Source organism: Gopherus flavomarginatus, chromosome 2 (assembly GCF_025201925.1).
Source record: "Gopherus flavomarginatus isolate rGopFla2 chromosome 2, rGopFla2.mat.asm, whole genome shotgun sequence".
In the NCBI taxonomy this organism is placed as follows: domain Eukaryota; kingdom Metazoa; phylum Chordata; order Testudines; family Testudinidae; genus Gopherus; species Gopherus flavomarginatus.
Window position 1 is genome coordinate 286,996,250 of NC_066618.1, and position 23,225 is coordinate 287,019,474.

At 43.2% G+C, this 23,225-nt stretch overlaps 1 protein-coding gene across 4 annotated transcripts in view; it reads right to left on the minus strand.

Moving 5' to 3' along the window:
* Positions 1-23,225, minus strand: part of ZFAT (zinc finger and AT-hook domain containing) — a 264,317-nt gene that overhangs the window by 42,581 nt on the left and 198,511 nt on the right. For all 4 annotated transcript variants that reach the window (XM_050940606.1, XM_050940605.1, XM_050940604.1 and 1 more), the window contains 3 exons: positions 21,763-21,912; positions 19,699-19,872; positions 6,203-6,291 (listed from right to left, as the gene is read on the minus strand). In XM_050940606.1, the coding sequence (XP_050796563.1) occupies positions 6,203-6,291; positions 19,699-19,872; positions 21,763-21,912 (413 nt within the window). The remainder of the gene's footprint in view (positions 1-6,202; positions 6,292-19,698; positions 19,873-21,762; positions 21,913-23,225) is intronic.

Consider the following 23,225-nt stretch of genomic DNA (forward strand, 5'->3'; position numbering starts at 1 on the left):
GGCATATGTGCAAAAGCTGATAGTCTGGGTTACCTGCTGGCTGAAGTCAGATATTCTAACTGTGGGGGGAAATTATGGTCCTAGTGATACTGGAACAATTTCTCCAGAGGCCCCTGGAGAATAACAGAGACTGAGTGAGGCACCACTCCAACTGTGGAGGCTGTGATTAAACTCTCCAAAGAGTTCCTAAGAAGCCAATTTTACGAGAAAAGAAGTCCAATCACCTAGCGTGTGGAGCCAGGGAGGGGTGGTGAACTGAAAAGCCCCAAGAAGAAAAGAGACGTGGTGAAAGGAACTCTTGCAGGGAATAGCACGCTATTAGTGTGGAATGCTGTGTCATATAAAACAACATTGTCCTAAGATGGAATGCGAGTTTGCAGAATTCTGCAAATGGATGGGACTTTCTGGGGCAAGATAAAAAGGATATCTCCTACTGTCCCTGTAAAGGTGGGAAGGAGGCGCCTAAGGGGGATTGTGTATACTATCTTGGGATATTCATTGATCCAGGGGATTTAGTGAAGCCTCACTGGAGACTCCTGGAGGAAAAAGCAGAGCTAGAATGCATCCATGGGGAGAAGAGTCTCTACTCAATAGCAGAGGTAACCCTACAATTAAAGGGGAAGTTTAGGTGGGAGTAACGGAGAGGCTACCCTGTTCGGTCATGGTAGGTGCAGAGTGGAGTCCCTTCCCCCACAGAAAGAAAGTAGGCAGCTGGGGCCCTATATGGGTAAAACATGAGCAAATGAGGAAGAAGGGCCTAAGTTAATAGAATCAGACACCCTAGATGGAATGATACAAGCCAGGAGAAAAATAGAACCACTCCAGGGGAAGATGGGGAGAAAAAGGGAAAAGGTAGAATTAGGCTTGAGGGAGAAGAGCAACCCAAGCTCAGTCCCAGGAGTGGGATGATTCCAAGAACCTAGAGTGCAGGAAAGGTGAGGAGGGTTGGAACCCAGAGGTCAGTTTGTGGGACTGGGACAACCAGAGGCTTTAGAGAGGAGGAGAACAAGGGACAACGACAGTTCTTAACCCAAGACAAGGGAGAAGAAGATAAGGAGAATGGGCCTACACGTTTTCAGGGGTGAAGATCTGTGACCTGAGATTGAATTATAGGGCTGTCCTCCACCCCTTAAAACATGATTTATGGATCAAGGATGGAAGGACCCAGAAAGGAAACGCTACAAGACATCCCTTAGGGGAGGACCTATAAATGGAGATTCCCTATGTCCTAATAAGGAGGAGAGGATGGAAAATGATAAAATACAGGGAGGATTTGATGAGAAATAGTCAAATGAAAAAAAGTCTCATTCAATTACATCATGCAATAGGGGACAGCCAAAAATGACAAGTGTTTATATACCAATGCTAGGAGTTTAAATAATCAGATGTGTGAACCAGAGTGCTTAGTATTAAATGAGGATATTTATATAACAGGCATCACAGAAACCTGGTGGAATGAGGATAATCAATGGGACACAGTAATACCAGGGTACGAAATATATCGGAAGGACAGAACAGGTCGTGCTGGTGGGGGAGTGGCACTATATGTGAAAGAAAGTGTAGAATCAAATGAAGTAAAAATCTTAAATGAACTAAATTGTACTATAGAATTTCTATGGATAGTAATTCTATGCTTGAAAAATAAGAATATAGCAGTAGGGCTATATTACAGACCACCTGACCAGGATGGTGTTAGTGACTCTGAAATGCTCAGGGAGATTAGAGAGGCTATTAAAATAAAAAACTCAATCATAATAATAATGAGGGATTTCAATTATCCTCATATTGACTGGGTACATATCACCTCAGGAAGGGATGCTGAGATAAGTTTATTGACACTTTAAATGACTGCTTCTTGGAGCCCACAAGAGGAGAGTCAATTCTTGAGTTAGTCCTAAGCAGAGCACAGGATCAGGTCCAAGCTGGACTGCTTGGTAATAGTGGAAATATAATTAAATTTAACATCCCTGTGGTGAGGAAAACTCCACACTGGCCCATCACTGTAGCATTTAATTTAAGAAAGGGGGAATACACAAAAATGAGGAGGTTAGTGAAACAGAAATTAAAAGAAACAGTACCAAAAGTAAAATCCCTGCAAGCTGCGTGGAAACTTTGTAAAGACATCATAATAGAGACTCAACTTAAATGTATACCCAAATTTAAAAAAACATAGTAAGAGAACCAGAAAAGAGCCACCATGGTTAAACAACAAAGTAAAACAAGCAGAGAGAGGCAAAAAGGCATCCTTTAAAAAGTGGAAGATAAATCCTAATGAGGAAAATAGAAAAGGGCATTAACTCTGGCAAATGAAGTGTAAAAATATAATTAGAAAGACCAAAATATAATCTGAAGAACAGCTAGCCAAAGACTCCAAAAGTAATAGCAATTTTTTAAAAAAATATATCAGAAGCAGAAAGCTTGCTAAACAACCAGTGGGGCCACTGGACGATCGAGATGCTAAAGGAGCACTCAAAGACTTTAATGCCATTGCGGAGAAACTAAATGAATTCTTTGCATCGGTCTTTACTTTTGAGGATGTGAAGGAGATTCACAAACCTGAGCCATTCTTTTTGGGTGACAGATCTGAGGAACTGTCCCAAACTGAGGTGTCATTAGGGAAGTTTTGGAACAAATTGATAAACTAAACAGTAATAAGTCTCCAGGATCCGATGGTATTCAACCAAGAGTTCTGAAGGTACTCAAATGTGAAATTGCAGGACTACTAACTGTCATCCGTAACCTACTATTTAAATCAGCTTCAGTACCAAATGACTGGACGACAGCTAATAATAAATAATAAATAAAGTTCAGAAAAAGCAGCCAAGCTCACCTGATATTTATAGGCAAGTGTCCTGAAAAGTTTAGTAGGTTAGAAAAGCTATACTGGTGACCCAAGGCAGGCCACGATAGTGGTAAATAATTAAAACTACTTCTAAATTTTAGTTTGGTTTAAAAGGGGTTCAAAAGTAAATGAGCCTAAACAAAACAGTCCAAGACTATTGTCTAGATGATATGGTGAGGCACATATTAGAAATATCATATTAGCACAGATCAGTTCATGCTGACTAGACTGTTTTTTTTTCCGCCATACCAGGCTGAGCTGCAGGAACCCTGGAATTCCTTTCAAAACAGATCCACTTGTAACAAGTAGGCTTGACTTGGAACTGCCCAGAACCAGGAACTATCTGCTATATACGCTGCAGAACTCTCTGTTATGTCAATTAGGCAGCAAGCTAAAGATAACAAGGATTAAGTCACTAACAGAGACCAAACTTTGATCATTCCAGATTCCTGCACACTTTTTTTGTAAATTCTTTAATGTCAAAATTACAAAAACCATTTGCCATTCACCACCATTTCCTGGCTCAACTACCATCTCAAAATGCTTAGATACCACTTTGATTTATGATTTAGAAATATAATAGATTAGAATTAAACAAATAGACCACATGACTGTATATTTTCACTTGAGTTTTATGCACATGCAATGATCCCACAAGCAGGAGTGCACTCACTAACACTTTATTTTGTAAGGATCTCTGACAAACTTATCTCTTAACAATTTATTGAATATTCCAATTGCAAGGCAGGCTGACAGCAGGGTGGCAGGCCATGATAATTTAAATTCTATCTTGTGGTCTATTGGGACAAAGCTATATTGCAAGTGCTGCATTTTAAATATTTGTCCCAAAATAAAATATTTATTTTTAAACAATGAAATCAGAATTCAAGCATCTCTCTCAATCTCCTACCAGTCTTGTCAAAGAAACATTTACGAACAAAAAGGGACTTGTTACAAAAGTTTTCATACTTGTGACGTTGCACCTCATAAGGCTTTATGGAAATATGCTTATGAATGTATATATGATATAACTGGAATATGTTTTATGCTTCATATGCCATGAAACATCTTTGTAAAGGTTATGAGCTACTGAATACATTCCTCCTATTTGTATGCATGTATCATTTTTGTACTTGACGTTATGAATATTGGCTGTATACTTGCTTGATTTCTAAGTAGCCTTAGTAGAGCATTTGGTCAGCTTCTTGAGAAAGGAATGTGCAAATTAATTGCCCAATCAAGAAACACTTAAAGGACAATGAATCTTGTAAGGCTCCAATCCACATAAGAAGTCAACCTGAGGAAGTTCAAGGTAGCATGTAAGCAATGGCTGCTGCCTGTAAAAACTGAGTCATGTATGGACATGTGACTTGCTCATGTGACTCCAAAACTCCATCTTGGAGCTGGACGTTGCATAGGAGAGAGGAAGGAATCTCCACACACAAGAGGAAGCCTATTTAAGCCTGTGGGAGACTCCTCCATTTTGTCTTCAGCTGGCTAAAGAGATAGCCTCTCCACCCAAGGATACCTGAAGAAACTGGAACAAGGGACAGTAACTACAGGGGGTGTGAGTGATTGCTGGATCCAGACTAGCAGGACACTAGTCTGTAAAAGGAAGCTTACTGGATGAGGTTTTTATCTCTATTCAGTTTTCTTGCTGTATTAGACATAGACTTGTGTGTTCTATTTTATTTTGCTTGGTAATTCACTTTGTTCTGCCGGTTACTACTTGGAACCACTTAAATCCTACTTTCTGTATTTAATAAAATCACTTTTACTTATTAATTAACCCAGAGTATGTATTAATACCAGGGGAGGGGAGAAACAGCTGTGCATCTCTCTCTCTATCAGTGTTATAGAGGGCGAACAGTTTACGAGTTTACCCTGTATAAGCTTTATACAAGGTAAAACAGATTTATTTGGGGTTTGGAACCCACTGGGAGTTGGGAATCTGAGTGTTAAAGACAGGAACACCTCTTAAGGTGCTTTCAGTTTAAGCCTGCAGTTTTGGGGCACGTGGTTCAGACCTGGGTCTGGGTCTGCAGCAGGCTAGTGGGTCTGGCTCAAACCAGGTTGGGCACTGAAGTCCCAAACTGGGAGGGCAGGAAAAGGAGGGACAGAAGTAGTCTTGGCACATCAGTTGGCAGTTCCGAAGGGGATTCTGTGATCCAACCCATCACTGACTTATTTAGCATCTTGCAGCAGTTTTGCATTCTATTAGAAACAATCAACTTCTCAGATGTGTTACATCACAGTTGAGTGTCTATCATAAAATTAAATCCATCAGAAAATGAAAGTGCTGAACTCCCATCCTACATAAAAAATGCTGGAAATACAAATATAATGCAAAAGGAATGAAATTATTATATATCTAAAATGATGCCTTCCTCTGGATGTCTCTGTTCATTTTCTCTTTCTATGTCTGTCTCTCAGAATTTAAATTCTGGGCCAGGGACTATCTTAATTTCTGCTTTAGACAGGCAGCAAGCATAATGTTGATATAAATGATAAAATATAAATGATATTTTAAAGAAGCAAAATCAGTCATTAGGTATTGAAAGCTGATGAATTCCAAAAAAAAGCATAACATCTTTGTAGAATGGCTTAGAGATTTACTCATTGTCAGGATAAAAGTGTTAAAATATACTGAACATTTTCTTTAAAGATAAAATTTTGGATTTTGCTGAAAATGAAAGGAAATGCCATTTTTCATTCTCTGAATATAGTATCCTCTGTATTCATGACATCATATTCTACCACATTGAGAGTCACTGTAATATTTAGGAATAAATAAGGTATTGCTACATTTTATTAATATAAACTGATCTCCAATCTAAGGGCTTCACAGATACATTAACAAGCTTCCTTCTGAGACACACTTTAGACAGACAGATGTTTTAGATTTCATTGTCCCTAACGTCCTTTGAAAACAAATGAACTCCTCTACTGTAAATAAGTTGGCCACCTTTCAAAGAAAGTTAAAAGGGGCAGTGAACAATAACCTGTGGAAGGAAGACAACTTCTTACTTTACTAGAAAATGTTAACATACAGATTTAAATAGTCATGTTTATTTTGCCGTGAAAAATACATATATTTTTAGAAAAAGAAATTAAATATAAATTTCCATAAACAAAATGATTCCATCATGTTGTTGCACAGTTTGGAGTGTATTCTTCAAGTAATGTCGCTTAATATTTAAATGCAAAGTCAAAATCCCCCTTTTAACATTAGAAACATAAAAATGTCATATGTTATATCACTAGAAATAAGAACATCCCTCTTGAACGTTGTTGTGCAGTCTGAAGACCCCTTTATTGCTACATGAGTATTCATTAATCATGGCTTATTTGCGCTCTTACCTTGAAAGAGACATGTTGTTCCATGTGACGTAGGAGCTGTGGCTTTTGGGCTGCAGTATAGTCACACACTGTACATTTAAACTGCTTTCCTGAAACAGAAATAGAAAATGTTTTCAAATGGCTTTCTGTATTTAAATATGAAGAGGCAATCTATCAATGATATTTCATGATAAAGATGATTCTTAACAGAGTAAGGACAACCAAATATTGTAAACTTATCTGTTAGAATTTAGTATCAATAGAGAGCCACATTTTGCAAATAGGGCTGAACAGTATAGAACGGAAAGAGTCTTTGCCTGCTATTTTTAATTACAAGTGTTAAACAGTGAATATATTACTTGGGATAGCCACTGGGGAAAGAACACTCTTTAGCGTAAATGGCCAGTGGATATCATTGCTGCTTTGCAAAAACATAGCTGCAAGCACATTTATTTGGCTGTAAATAACGTAGCTCTTAAAAGATAGCTGTTCAGACACGCCTGTTGCAGGGTGTTTGTTCCATCTCTGTCCCAATCTTCCAACTGTTATGACTCATGTACATTTTTTTATTTTTGACACTCACTGGATTTATTTTTAGACTACTATAAATTATTGCAGCTCATCTTCAAGAAATGATTTTTAATTGGCATGTTGCACTACAATCTTAAAATAATGACTCAAACAGTCCTGAAAGGGATCCTTGCAAACAAAGACAAAAAACCCCAAAAGCTGCCACACAGAAATAAGCAAAATAAATATAAAATAGTATGTTAGCATGCCAAGTGGTACTGAGGCTTTGTGCTCAGACTTTTCACTTCCGTACGCCTGGGTTCAATGTGTGGGTATGTCTACACTACAGGATTATTCCGATTTTACATAAACCGTTTTTTTAAAACAAATTGTATAAAGTTGAGTGCACGTGGCCACACTAAGCACAATATTTTGGCAGTGTGCGTCCATGCACTATGGGTAGCTATCCCATAGTTCCTGCAGTCTCCCCCACCCACTGGAATTCTGGGTTGAGATCCCAATGCAAAAACAGTGTCGCGGGTGATTCTGGGTAAATGTCGTCACTCAATCCTTCCTCCGTGACAGCAACGGCAGACAATCATTTTGCGCCCTTTTTCCCTGGATTGCCCTGGCAGACGGCATAGCATGAAAACCATGCAGACCATTTAGCGTTTTGTCACTGTCACTGTATGTGTACTGGATGCTGCTGACAGACGCGGTAGTGCAGTTCTACACAGCAGCATTCATTTGCCTTTGCAAGGTAGCACAGATGGTTACCAGCTATAGCATTTTCTGCAACTGGAAACTGGTGATGACATTTATCAGTCATTTTGCATTGTTTGCAATTGGAAATTGATGATGACGGTTATCAGTCCTTTTGTACCGTCTGCTTCTGTCATGGGTGCTCCTGGCTAGCCTCGCTGAGGTCGGCCGGGGACGCAAAGACAAAAATGGGAATGACTCCCCAGGTCATTCCCTTCTTTACATTTTGTCTAAAAATAGAGTCAGTCCTGCCTAGAATATGGGGCAAGTGTACTAGAGAACCAAAGAGCACAGCCGCTCCGGGTCAGAGCCCCAGAGATCCCGCAGAAATGATGATGCCATTCTAGGAGGTGCCCCTGCAACAACTCCACCCGTTGCTTCCCTCCTTCCCCAACCCTCCTGGGCTACTGTAGCAGTGTCCCCCCATTTGTGTGATGAAGTAATAAAAAATGTAGGAATAAGAAACACTGACTTTTTAGTGAGATAAAATGAGGGGGAGGCAGCCTCCCGCTGCTATGATAGTCCAGGCAGCACAGATTCTTCATTAGACATGAAAGGGGGGCGCTGATGGAGCTCAGCCCCCAGTTGCCAGGAGGAGGACAGTTTTCAATCCTTTTGCACCGTCTGCCGGGAATGACCAGGAGTCATTCCCACTGTTGCCCAGGCGACCCCGGCCGACCTTACCAAGGCCAGCCAGGAGCACTCACAGGATGATGAGGACGGTTTTCCACCATTTTGGACCGTCTGCCATCAGGAAAGGAAGGGGAGGGAATGCTGCTGTTCAGCGCCACAGCACCGCATCTACCATCAGCATGCAGTAGACATATGGTGACATTGAAAAAAGGTGAGAAATGATTTTTTTTCCCTTTTCTTTCATGGGGGGGGGAGAGGGTTAAATTGATGAGATATACCCTGAATCACCCAGGACAATGTTTTTGACCCTTCAGGCATTGGGAGCTCAGCCAAGAATGCAAATGCTTTTCGGAGACTGCGGGGACTGTGGGATAGCTGGAGTCCTCAGTCCCCCTCCCTCCCTCCCTCCATGACTGTCCATTTGATTCTTTGGCTTTCCGTTACGCTTGTCACGCAGCACTGTGTTGAGTCCCTGCTGTGGCCTCTGTCTGGAGATTTTTTCAAATGCTTTGGCATTTTGTCTTCTGGAACGGAGCTCTGATAGAACAGATTTGTCTCCCCATAAAGTGATCAGATCCAGTATCTCCCAGCTATCCACCAATCCTTCGTAGACCCCAAATTCATCAACCCAAAGGCCCAAGTGACAATTTACCCCTTCATGTCACAAACTGTAGACTTGCCTACAGCTGAACTGCCTGTCCAGTACAAAGGCTGGTCAGGAATGTGGACTTTTGCAGTCTATGACAATTATCCTATCCCCATGCTACTGGGGGAAGACTTGGCCAACCAGGTGAAGCGGGCCAAGCGAGTGGGAATGGTTACACGTAGCCAAACCAGACAAGCTTCCAGACCCATTCCTGTTCCTGAGCCGTCCACAGACGCCCCGTCTGTGTTACCAGAGACCCAGACAGAGGTAGTGGACCCGGATTCCATGACAACCACTGAAACAGCCACAGCACCTCCAGTCCCAGGCCCGGAACTGGAACAGCAACCAGCACCAGCAATTGCAACCACATCTTCAAACTCAACGCCAGAGGGCGCCAGCGAGCCAAAACTGGCAGAAGCAACAGACAGCCATACCCAAAAGGCTCAGCCAGAGCCTGAAATACCCTCAGGTGCACCAGCGGAGAGCGGTTCACCAGCAACGGAAACCACCCCATCACCTACATCGCTTCCAGAGGGACCAAGCCCAAGTCCACAGTCTGAGGAAAAACTGGTGACCCCAGCCTCAAGGGAACAGTTCCAGACTGAGCAGGAAGCAGATGACAGCCTTCAGAAAGCTTGGGCGGCGGCACGGAGCACCCCACCGCCTCTCAGCTCTTCTAATCGATCCCGGTTTGTTATAGACCAAGAACTTTTATACAAGGAGATTCTTTCTGGTGGACACCGGGAAGAATGGCAGCCGCAAAAACAGTTGGTGGTTCCAACTAAGTACCGGGGGAAGCTCTTAAGCTTAGCCCATGATCATCCCAGTAGCCATGCTGGGGTGAACAGAACCAAGGACCGGTTGGGGAAGTCCTTCCACTGGGAGGGGATGGGCAAGGACGTTGCCAAGTATGTTCGGTCTTGTGAGATATGCCAAAGAGTGGGAAAACCCCAAGACCAGGTCAAGGCCCCTCTCCAGCCACTCCCCATAATTGAGGTTCCATTTCAGCAAGTAGCTGTGGATATTCTGGGTCCTTTCCCAAAAAAGACACCCAGAGGAAAGCAGTACGTACTGACTTTAGTGGACTTTGCTACCCGATGGCCGGAAGCAGTAGCTCTAGGCAACACCAGGGCTAACACTGTGTGCCTGGCCCTAACAGACATCTTTGCCAGGATAGGTTGGCCCTCCGACATCCTTACAGATTCAGGATCTAATTTCCTGGCAGGGACCATGGAAAAACTGTGGAAAACTCATGGGGAGAATCACTTGGTTGCCACCCCGAACCACCATCAAACCAATGGCCTGGTGGAAAGGTTTAATGGAACTTTGGGGGCCATGATACGTAAATTCATCAACAAACACTCCAATAATTGGGACCTAGTGTTGCAGCAGTTGCTGTTTGCCTACAGGGCTGTACCACATCCCAGTTTAGGGTTTTCACCGTTTGAACTTGTGTATGGTCACGAGGTAAAGGGGCCATTACAGTTGGTGAAGCAGCAATGGGAGGGGTTTACGCCTTCTCCAGAAACTAACATTCTGGACTTTGTAAGCAACCTACAAAGCACCCTCCGACACTCTTTAGCCCTTGCTAGAGAAAACCTAAAGGATGCTCAGGAAGAGCAAAAGGCCTGGTATGACAAACATACTAGAGAATGTTCCTTCAAGGTAGGAGACCAGGTTATGGTCTTGAAGGCGCAACAGGCCCATAAGATGGAAGCATCATGGGAAGGGCCATTCACGGTCCAAGAGCGCCTGGGAAATGTGAACTACCTCATAGCATTTCCAAATTCCTCACTAAAGCCTAGAGTGTACCATGTCAATTCTCTCAAGCCTTTCTATTCCAGAGACTTACAGGTTTGTCAGTTTACAGTCCAGGGAGATGATGCTGAGTGGCCTGACGGTGTCTACTACGACGGGAAAAAAAGACGGTGGCGTGGAAGAGGTGAACCTCTCAACCACCCTGGAACGTCTGCAGCGGCGACAAATCAAGGAGCTGTGCACTAGCTTCGCCCCATTGTTCTCAGCCACCCCAGGACGGACTGAACGGGCATACCACTCCATTCACACAGGTAATGCTCACCCAATCAGAACCCCACCCTACCGGGTGTCTCCTCATACCCAAGCTGCTATAGAACGGGAGATCCATAACATGCTACAGATGGGTATAATCCGCTCATCTACCAGTGCATGGGCATCTCCAGTGGTTCTGGTACCCAAACCAGATGGGGAAATACGCTTTTGCGTGCACTACCATAAGCTAAATGCGGTAACTCGTCCGGACAACTATCCAATGCCACGCACCAATGAGCTATTGGAAAAGTTGGGACGGGCCCAGTTCATCTCTACAATAGACTTAACCAAGGGGTACTGGCAAGTACCGCTAGATGAAGCTGCCAAGGAGAGGTCAGCATTCGTCACCCATGCGGGGGTGTATGAATTTAATGTCCTTCCTTTCGGCCTTCGAAATGCACCCGCCACCTTCCAGAGGCTGGTAGATGGTCTACTAGCAGGACTGGGAGAATTTGCAGTTGCCTACCTCGATAATGTCGCCATTTTTTCAGACTCCTGGCCCGAACACCTGCTACACCTGGAAAAGGCTTTGAGTGCATCAGGCAGGCCGGACTAACTGTTAAGGCCAAAAAGCGTCAAATAGGCCAAAACAGAGTGACTTACCTGGGGCACCAGGTGGGTCGAGAAACCATAAACCCCCTACAGGCCAAACTGAATGCTATCCAAAAGTGGCCTATCCCACGGTCAAAGAAACAGGTCCAATCCTTCTTAGGCTTGGCCGGGTACTACAGGCAATTTGTACCACACTACAGCCAAATCGCTGCCCCACTGACCGACCTGACCAAAAACACCCAGCCAAATGCAGTTAAGTGGACTGATTAGTGTCAAAAGGCCTTTACCCAACTTAAGGCAACGCTCATGTCTGACCCTATGCTCAGGGCCCCGGACTTTGACAAGCCATTCCTAGTAACCACGGATGCATCTGAGCGTGGTATAGGAGCAGTTCTCATGCAGGAAGCAACAGATCACAACTTCCATCCTGTCGTGTTTCTCAGCAAGAAACTGTCTGAGAGGGAAAGTCACTGGTCAGTCAGTGAAAAGGAATGCTACGCCATTGTGTACGCCCTGTAAAAGCTACGCCCATATGTTTGGGGACGGCGGTTCCAGCTACAAACTGACCATGCTGCACTAAAGTGGCTTCATACTGCCAAGGGGAACAACAAAAAACTTCTTCGTTGGAGTTTAGCTCTCCAAGATTTTAATTTTGAAATTCAGCACATCTCAGGAGCTTCTAACAAAGTAGCTGATGCACTCTCCCATGAGAGTTTCCCAGAATCCAGTAGTTAAAAAGTGTTCTTAAATTGTAGAAGTCTGTTAGTTATATACTTAGTGGTATATGTAACCGTGCATGTGTTGTATAAATCTGTTTAGTTTAAAGTTCTAGGAGAAAATCGCCGCCAGTGAGCTTCCCCACTGTCTGCAATTTGGGGGGCGTGTCATAAACAGATAGCTAAGGGTTAATGTCTCTTTCTCCTGAAAAAAAAAAGTAACCTGAAGCACCTGACCAGAGGACCAATCAGAAAACCGGATTTTCTCAACTCTTGGTGGAGGGAAGTTTGTGTCTGAGTTCTTTGTCTTCTGCCTCAATCTCTCTCAGCTAGAGAAGGATTTTTCTATTTCCTGCTTTTCTAATCTTCTGTTTCCCAGTTGTAAGTACAAAGAGATCAAATAGTGAGTTATATGGTTTTTTTTCTTTTGTATTTACATGTCTATAGTTGCTGGAGTGTTTTGGATTGTATTCTTTTTGAATAAGGCTGTTTATTCATATTTCTTTTAAGCAATTGACCCTGTATTTGTCACCTTAATACAGAGAGACCAGTTTTATGTATTTTTCTTTTTATATAAAGCTTTCTTTTAAGACCTGTTGGAGATTTTCTTTAGTGGGGAACTTCAGGAAATTGAGTCTGCAGCTCACCAAGGAATTGGTGGGAGGAAGAAGTCGGGGGGAAATCTGGGTGGGTTAGATTTACTAGCCTGACTTTACATTCCCTCTGGGTGAAGAGGGAAGTGCTTTTGTTTCCAGGACTGGAAATAGAGAGGGTGGACTCCCTCTGTTTAGATTCACGGAGGTTGCTTCTGTGTATCTCTCCAGGAGCACCTGGAGGGGGGAAGGAAAAAGGTTTATTTCCCTTTGCTGTGAGACTCAAGGGATTTGGGTCTTGGGGTCCCCAGGGAAGGTTTTTGGGGAGACCAGAGTGCCCCAAAACACTCTAATTTTTTGGGTGGTGGCAGCAGTACCAGGTCCAAGCTGGTAACTAAGCTTGGAGGTTTTCATGCTAACCCCCATATTTTGGACGCTAAGGTCCAAATCTGGGACTAAGTTATGACACCTCTGTCTGGAGATTTTTTCAAATGCTTTGGCATTTTGTCTTCTGGAACGGAGCTCTGATAGAACAGATTTGTCTCCCCATAAAGTGATCAGATCCAGTATCTCCCGTACAGTCCGTGCTGATCAGCGCTCCATGCTGGGCAAACAGGAAATGAACTCCAAAGTTTGCAGGGCTTTTCCTGTCTACCTGGCCAGTGCATCCGAGTTCAGATGGCTTTCCAGAGCGGTCACAATGGTGCACTGTGGGATACCGCCCGGAGGCCAATACCATTGAATTGCACCACACTAACCCTAATCTGACACGGCAATACTGATTTCAGCACTACTGCCCTCGTTGGGGAGGAGTACAGAAATTGGTTTTAAGAATCCTTTAAATCGATATAAAGGGCTTCGTTGTGTGGACGGGTGCAGCGTTAAATCGGTTTAACACTGCTAAATTCGGTATAAACGCGTAGTGTAGACCAGGCCTGTGACTGAGGAAACAAACTATAGTGAATGTGATTTTTTTTACCTTGCCTTGCTAGTCTGTGCTCAAAAGGAGCCCATAACTAAAAGACTAGGTGTGTTGTAGGTAGACTGGAAAAATATCTATTACCTAGAAACCAGGGACGTGTAAAAGTGTTATCTGGTCACCGTATTACTTGGTCACTTAAATGACAGCAACTTCAAGCTATTGTTGATGCCTAGAAGACAACTGAGTTATCTTGGGGACCTCTACCATGTAGTTGGTGACAGGTTTCAGAGTAGTAGCCATGTTAGTCTGTATCAGCAAAAACAACGAGGAGACCTTGTGGCACCTTAGAGACTAATACATTTATGTGGGCATAAGCTTTAGTGACCAAGAAGATATATTTTGCTCACCCACCTGGAACACTGGAGAACGTCGTCATGAATTGACATAGCCTGAATTTCAACAGTTGGAAGCTGAAGCTATGCAAATTCAGACTACAAATAAGGTACAACATTCGTTTTTAACAGTAGCTGTAATTAACTACAGTATTGGAATTTTTTTACTTAGGAACATGATGGAACGTGATGGTCATTTTGAATTTCAATCCTGTTCTCCAGAGTACTTGCAACCCCTCCCATCTTGGCATCATCCACATATTTTATAAGCACACTCTCCATGTCTATATGAGTCTATGAAGTAGGGGCATTCTGAAGGGGATCGAGATAGTCAAATGTGGAAACAATGTATTTCATGACCCTATTCACCTATTGGGACTGAAATCTCTCTTATATTTCAAGGAGAGGATCTCTTGTTTAAGGCTTTGCAAAAGCTAGGAAGTGCTATGCTTGAACTCTCAAACTCATTCTATGACTATCTCCCCACCATTCACTTTTTTTTTTAAATAAAATGTTTGTTTTCTCTCTTTTTTATATACTCTCCTTCCTGTTGATCTGAAAGCAAATCTTTTCTCCTCTCATTCTCTTTCTCCCTTCTCCATGTTCTTCTCTAGGCCTCCATTCTTCATCTTCCTCTCTTAGTTATGAGTTTAGACACCACAAGAATGGGAAATATTGAAATGCAGAAAGAAAGATAAAGAGAGAGATCTATCCACTTCCAGGATTTCCATACCACAGAGCCTTATTTGTTCAAACAATTTTAAAAACTTGTTAGAAAAGCTGTCAAAAACTAAAAGAACCAAGGCAAAAGTGGAAAAGGCAGATTCACTCCAGCTTGTCACGAAACAGGGCAGTTTCTTTACTTTCAGAATCTTGTTAATAAAAGTTGCAAATGTTTTATACTGAAAGTGACAGCTCCAATAAAAACAGCTTAAGAAAAATCTTGACACAATTTTTTTTGCTACCTAATTAAAATAATGAAAGTCAGGTTCTATGCTTCATTTCTAGTCATAAACTGTAATCAGCCTAGATGATTGAATTGTTTTCTGTCATATCACTCTTGAGAGGAATAAAGTAGAGAAAAAAACACCCACTTTATTTTCCAGTGGTTAAACTGACCCTGCAGGGCTGAAGTTTGAACAAAAAATGCCTGAATTCATAAGCCAGGAAGACAAGACAGAAACAGTGAAGCAATTTTCAAACCCATTCTGTTTATTTGTAGAAGCATCAAAGAATCCTGTGGCATCTTATAGACAGACGTTTTGGAGCATGAGCTTTCGTGGGTGAATACCCACTTCATCGGATGCATGTTATTTGTAGAATAACTGAACAACACTGGACTGTGTTAGTAATATTTGAAGGGATGGAGGCACCAAACAATGGAAGGTGTCACCACTCAAGAGGCTGAAAATCCTTTGACAAATCATACAACACATCTCCAACTAGAAATGTTATCCCACTTGCTACCAGTGCTAAAAGTACGTGCAGCATTTGAAGGGGTGGGATTAAGGAGGGGGATAACTGAAAATGCCTGGAAGTTTGACATATAGAGGGTGGAATCCTGATACTGATGAAGACAATGGCAAAACTCCCACCTGATTTCAGTGGGGCAGGATTTGGCACATAGAATTTTGGAAAGGAAATAAAGAGGAAAAAGCAGGCAATGGAAAGGGACGAGACCCAGCACATTTACATCATTGAGAAATAGCAGCAGCTGGAAAAACAAAACTATCTCATATACTCCAGAGGTAGATGGCAGTCTGAGCCCTGACAAAAAGGGCTACTGGGGATATATTTGTTTTTCCTGTACCTAGAGTTGCAAAGATGGTTGGACATATTCTTAGAGGTTTCATCACATGACAATCTTTAATTCCTGGAGGCTCCAGGACAATCCTGGAGGGTTGGCAATCCTACCTGTAGCCAACGCTTACACTCAACCAGCTTGTGTGTTAAAAGACACTGCACCTAGTCCACACTAGAATTTTGGAAGATGTTAGTAAAAACACCTTAGCTAACATGTCCTAACACCACAGCTTTATAGCCTAGTCTAGACAAAGCCTGTGTGACTATAGCCCTATTCTCATTATGGTAAAGTTAAGGTCAACTCAGTCTATAAAGTAGCACAACAATCACTTATTTGCGCACATGAAATAGATCAGACATTGAACTGCCTGATTTACAAACACAAATAACATTTGCATATTCAAATTTTATTATCTGCACATGAAAATAACTATACATGAAAAATTGTGAATGAAAACACAGAAAGTAGTTTTTTTTTAAAAATAAGCAATAAGAGCAAAAGAGAAAATAAGATTTTACTATATTTTCAAAATAAAACCTACTTTACCCACACCCCCTGCCGCCCCAGCTCTGGGCTCTCTCTTCCCCCTCACTGCCCCTCCTATACACCTCCTGCCGCTCCAGTCTTGGGCTCTCCCCTCTCCCCCACCCCCACCCGCACCCTCCTTCCACCACAGCCCTGGGTCACTGGTAACTCGCTCCCAGGGCAGGTCATTCAGCAGGAATTTTGGATGTGCACAGAACACAGACAGGATTGGTTCCCATATGGTTACCAAACTGCAGTAAAGTAGAACAATTTTCAGCTTGTGTGACTAGAGGATATCTGGATGCATATTATAAGACTGTCCTACGTAAATGAGGAAAAGTTGAGGTGCCTTTATCATTCTTTTGTTTCACTCTCTTTCTTTCTACGGGGAATTTGCCAATGCAGTATCACTGTCTTCCTTTTAAACAAACAAACAAAAAAAAGGCAATGGCTGTTGAAAATAGCAATTCCAGTCCTAATAACTACTGGGAAGCATTTCTTGCTCAATTTTATCCTATTTTTTCTACAGCAAGTTACAGTGGATCAGTATATTTGATTTGGGAGAAATGAAGTAACAGCTGCCCAAACTGAACTTGAGCACTCCTGAATTTGGAGGTGTTCAAATCTGGAAGGCAGGTGCTAGATTCCCTTTCTGAATATTAGCTAAATCTGGAAAGGAAAAGTCAATTTCTGCTTCCATGGCTCAGAAGAGGAAATCCTCCTATGCACCTGGTACTGTATCTAAAGTTGCCCAGGTCTTGTAGTAGAGCATTCCCTCCCTTACTCATGATTTTAACTTCTGGTGGGATCCACGTACCTCCTTCGCTAGGCTTCAGATAGAGAGTGAACTGTCCATTTAGTTCACTCAATTCCTTCTTTGGGGGCTGCAAGGTGAAGTCACACCAGTATCCCTAATCCAGTCTGGAGAAGTCTTCTGAAGGGGATATCTGGGCCAAAGTCTACTCCTTGGGCATACTACTAGGGTTATCATATATCTGTTTCTTCATGGACATGTCCGGCTTTTGGGGTTTTGAATAGCCATCTGGGAGGAATCTGTAAAACTCTCAAAAGGTCCAGGATTTCTCTCCCAATGCAGAGCGCGGCATGGCTGACAGGGCAGCTTGGCCGGATTGAGCCGCTCGCATCGGGGCCTCTATAAGCCAGAGCCCCTCCCCTGCAGCCTCAGTGCGTCACGCCGGCAGTGTTCTCGGGGGGGGGGGGGCGCTGTGAGCTCCGCGGGGGAGCACGGTAGCATGTATGCAGCCGTGTGTCTGGCACTGCACAGAGCCAGACACACTGGTCTGAGTGGCACGGTAAAGGGGCTGGGGGTTGGAGAAGGGATAGGGGGTTCTGGGAGGCAGTCAAGGGACAGGGAGCGGGGGGGGGTTGGATGGGGCGGAGATTCGAGGGGCAGTCAGAGGCAGGGTGAAGGGGGGGTTAGATAGGTCAGGGGTTCGAGGGGGGAAATCAGGGGACAGGCAGCGGTTGGATAAGCATGGGACTCCCAGGGGTTTGCTGGGGGACAGGTAGGGGGTGGGGTCCTGGAGGGAAGTTGGGGGGGTCTCAGGAGGGGGCAGTTAGGGACAAGGAGAAGAGAGGCTTAGATAGGGGGTGAGGTCCCAAGAGGCAGGGGTCCCGGGAGGGGGCAAACAGGGGACAAGGGGCAGCAGCGCTTAGATAGGGTCAGGAGTCCTAGGAGGGGGTGACCAGGGGACAAGGAGGGTTGGATGGGTTGGGGTTTCTGTGGGGGGCAGTCAGAAGGAGTGGATGGTGGCAGGGTGAGACTACCCTCCCTCCCCGTGGAGTGTCCTATTTTTTGAATGTTGAAATATGGTATCCCTACCCTTCACAGTGCAGCTCTCCATTCACAGCAGGCTGCAGCATGAGGTCTCAGCTACCTCACCCCTTCCCCCTCCGTTTCCTGTTGGTAATGGCCAAGGGAATGCTGTGAAATGTAGTTCTTTCCCTACTCCAAGGCTGGCTCTATAGGCAGGGACCTAACCAAGGAACTACAGCTCCCAGGGCCCTGTTGGTTCTCAGCTCCCAGGCTGGATCTCTGCCACCCCTGCAAATGGGCTGCCCCAAGCACGTGCTTGCTTTGCTGGTGCCTAGAGCCACCCCTGTCCATTTATACAAATTAATCATGATACATCTTCAATGGCTCCATGCAACAGATATGGCAATTTCCTGCCATATCCTTGCAAGATCTTATTGAATTAAGTTTAAGTATCTTTAAGATGTATTGTATTAACTTAATGGTTTATATATTAATGTGGGCTGGGATTTTACGTAACCACTCAATGAGGGAGATGCAACACATGGGAGACCTGGGAATTCAGAGGATTACCTTGAACAATGTGCCAGAGAAGAATGAACTCTTGGAACAAAAAGTGTCAAGTGTTTTTTCTGGAGACTATCTAGGGGGGAGGTGAATGCAAATCCCCATGTCTGGTTAGGTTAAAAAAACAGCCTTTTGAAGCTATGCCCTCAGGAGTGGGCCTTTGTCTCATTACCTGTTACATGAGGCCAAGATCAAAAACCCAAGCCGTATAAAGGAAAGACTGAACTATTCATGGTGGGTCTGGTTCTGAATCTGAGACAGTTATGAACTTATAACCACAGGGAAACCCAGTTGTGGTTATGAAGGACCGATGTAATTGAGGGTAGAGTGAGGTGACCTCTGGAAAGATTTTTAGCAAGCTATAACATTCTTTTATTGTTTTTAATATGTCTTTCTCTGTAATGCTTTTCACCTTAAGAATATATGTACTAACTTAGAAAGAGCTGTGTGGTAACTTACACAGCTGGAAATTACATTTTTCGTAGCCTTGGGAGGGAAAGCAAAGCACAGACACTGGCCTGTTAGACAGTCTGGCTTCTTGAGAATATTGCCATGTAGGCTGGGAACTCTGCAGCCTGGAAAAGCCCCAGTCAGGAAGGACAGAGACGCAGGTCTGGGCTCAAGAGAGGTGACGGCTGAGGGACCTGGGAGCCTAAAGTGGGTGTCCTTAAGGGACTACAGAGTGAAATACAGGTGTAGTTGCCCTAGACTGTGACACTCCATAGCTCAATTTTTTTCTTGTTAGTAAAGAAAATCTGATACACCTCTACCTCGATATAACGCGACCCGATATAACATGAATTTGGATATAACGCGATAAAGCAGTGCTCCAGGGAAGGGGGGGCAGGGGCTGCACACTCCGGTGGATCAAAGCAAGTTCGATACAACACGGTAAGATTTTTCGGCTCCCGAGGACAGTGTTATGTTGAGGTAGAGGTGTATATGCAGGCTTACTGATCACAGGAAAATTGCATTGCCACTAATGTTCTAAAATTTAGACAACACCTAGCACCCAAATCCATAAGCTTCCATCGGTCAAACATCCACTCACCATCAGCAGTATGGAGGAGTTTATGACTCTTCAAAGTGCCTTTTGATTTGAACTTTTTTCCACACATATCACACAGGTGCGTTTTCTCAGTGCTGTGGCGATTCATATGAGCTTTCAGATTACTCTTGCTGCGAGTGGCATATTCGCAAAGAGAACATTTGAATGGTTTGACACCTACCAACAAAAAAATACATTACTTATGTTATAAAATTTCTGAACTGCATATTTTGGCTGGAGCTAGTGCAGGAAAGGGAGTGGATGATTATTAGAAAGAAAAATTGTTCCAACTGTATAAACAACCTAGGTAATAAGGCTAACATTTTCAAATTTGGATGCCTACATTTAGGAATCTAAATGTATACTTAGATTCAGTAAGCTTGATAAGCGCCCTGATTTTCAGAGATCCTGAGTCCATACAACACCTATTGACTTAACGGCAAGTACTGGGTGCTCGGCACCTCAGAAATTTAGACCACTTATTTAAGTGTCTATGTGTGGATTCAGGTGCCTAATATAGGCATGAGAGTTTGAACATTTTGGCCTGGAGCCTTATTTCCTGCTCATTTTGTTGTTTCAAGATAGATTTCTCCCAGACATGGTTCCCAACCTTTTGGCAGACAAGAGCCTTTGTGGGGTAAAGCAGTGGTTCTCAAAGCCAGTCCACTGCTTGTTCAGGGAAAGCCCTTGGCAGGTCGGGCCAGTTTGTTTACCTGCCACGTCTGCAGGTTCGGCTGATCGCAGCTCCCACTGGCTGTGGTTCGCCACTGCAGGCCAATGGGGGCTGTGGGAAGGGCTGCCAGCACATCCCTCGGCCCACGCCACTTCCCGCAGCCCCCATTGGCCTGGAGCAGCAAACCGCGGCCAGTGGGAGCGGCAATCGGCTGAACCTGTGGATGCGGCTGGTAAACAAACCGGCCCAGCCCGCCCGGGGCTTTCCCTGAACAAGCGGTGGACCGGCTTTGAGAACCACTGGGTTAAAACACACTAGGCTGATGAGAGGCAGGAACTGTAGTTAACAAGGACCAGGCATATCAGCTCATCATTAAGGCAGGGATGGGGACCTACAGTGCTAGTATAAATGCCTAAAATACTGTTGTGAGTCTAGTATTTGGGTACCAATATATCAGCTGGTAAGTCAGTATTCAGTCCATTATACCCTTTATACAGGAAGTAAGGAATATAGTATGGAAAAAATACTCCGCTTCTAGGTCACAAATCAGATGCTCGCACATGATTTATTAATGGGCTGAAGACACTAAAAGCACAGAATGGCTGCCATCCTCCACTAAGTGAATGAGCTTATCAGCCTGAGGATGAGCCAGCTTTCTCCAGACCCAGCTCCATCCGCAGTCCTAAGATCTGTAACTTGTACATTTTTACACTGCTAAATGTTGTCCGCACAAGCCTGGACACACCAGCAGCTTTTTTTCATCATTTTCAACGTTTTCTATATTCACTGTACTCATCTAATATACTCTCCATCTTATTCATTGACTTATGTACGTGATTAACATTCAAAAATGTAAATGGATTTCAATTGTTTTATTAATACATTTCATTTCATGTTTTTCTGGATATGTGAATGGAGTGAATTTATTCTTGAAGAATTACTGCAAATCACTGGCTTTATTTTGACTATAATATGAATTTAGTTCAACTTTCCTTATTTAGATTTATTTGAGCAGGCAACACTTTCTGGATTTACAGCAGTTCATTCATTCGTAAACAAAGAGGGATCAGAAACAAGTTCTGCATTACTTATGACTTGTCTATTGACACAGGGAATCACAAGACACGTACTTCGGTAGGAACTGGAACCCAACAAACAGGTTTACTGAACTTTTACTTTGATTTCAAATAGAAAAAACTTTATTAAGAGACAGCAAGAAACTTCAAATTCTCCTACAGCACTGACCTGTGTACAGAGTACTAAACAAATGTGAACAGGACTGAAATGTCATTCACTTTCAATTTATTATTTACTATATTAATTAAGGGACCATAAGCAAGGAATATAAAATAAATAAATAATGTGGATTAAAGTTTAAACTTGAACATCATTACCTTCATGAGCCCAAATATGACGCTGAAGGTCTGATCCATTCTTCATAAAATAGAAATCACAATAGGGACATTTCACAGCTCGTTTTCCAATTAATCCTTTCAACTGAACCCTCCTGCCGAGAATCTCTGAGATGGTGCTCATTGAGACCTCTGGAAAAATATGCACGAAAACAAAGCATTCCAGACAGGTGTGCACAGAATTTGCTCCAAGATACAGCTTTAGATAATGTTTTCACATATAAAATAAAATATTGCAGATCTAGATTGTTCCTACTTGTGGCTATTTAAGTAGCTTTATTTTTTGTATTAAACTTTCCACACAGACAAGGCCTGCTCACAGAAAACAGCCTTATTAATTTATGTATTTTTCCTGCATTAAACACTGACTTATTCAGTGTGTATCCCCACACAGTGACTTACTGCTTCACGGACAAATTAGTGCCTGCATGCACTACTGGGTCAGAAGTCATTTTCCAGCTATGGATATTCTCAGTACATCAGTAGGTAATAAGGCAACATTTAGACACAAATATTTATAATTTTCAATGTCTTCCAACAGGTTTACAACATTTGTTAAAGGTTTCACTTGAGATTTCCAAACGTGCTGAGCACCTGCAGCTTCTCTACACTTCAGTTTGAGTCAGGGCCACCCAGAGTCTTCAGGAGGTCTGGGATCTTCGGCGGCAGGGGACCCCCGCTTCAGCGGTAATTTGGCGGCTGGGGGTCCTTCCGCCGCCGAAGACCCGGAGTGGAAGAAGCTCCGGGGGCCCTGGCCGCGCGAGTTTTCCGGGGCCGCCGGAGCGAGTGAATGACCCTGCTCCAGGGGCCCCAAAAAACTCTCGTGGGGGCCCCTGCGGGGCCCAGGGCAAACTGGCCCCCCCAGGCGGCCCTGGTTTGAGTTGTGGTCATTTAATCCCTCTGAAAATCTGGTCTTTCATTTAAGAGGAAAAATGAATAGCCTAATACTCTAGAGATGTCAAAATAACTTTAAATAGTTAGGCTTTATTATTTAAAAAATTAAAAATCCTAACCACACATGCTAAGAGACATTACCTAATGTTCTTTAAAAGTTCCAGTTATCAGCAATGGACTTTCAATTCTTTCCTGCTACATGGTACTAAATTATAATAGTTAAATGTTATGTGTATATGACTTATTATGACCAGGAACTTTAAGCATTGAGAACAGGTGAAATCCTAAATAATCTAAAGTGGAATCCTAGCCCCAGTGACGTCAATTGGGCCCGGATTTTACATCTATTTTCCAGAAACTTGGAACAAGCAAAAGTGCTGGCTGGGGAAGCAAAAATATCAGGTTTTCTGCTTGCTGAACAAGAAAAACAGTAAAGACTGAGAGCAGGTTGGCTGACAGAGTCAGAGGGGAGGGAGAAGCTGTCAGAAATATTACTTTATGATAAATAAAAAATGGTTTTGGTTTAAATTAATTTTTGATAAGTTCTTCTA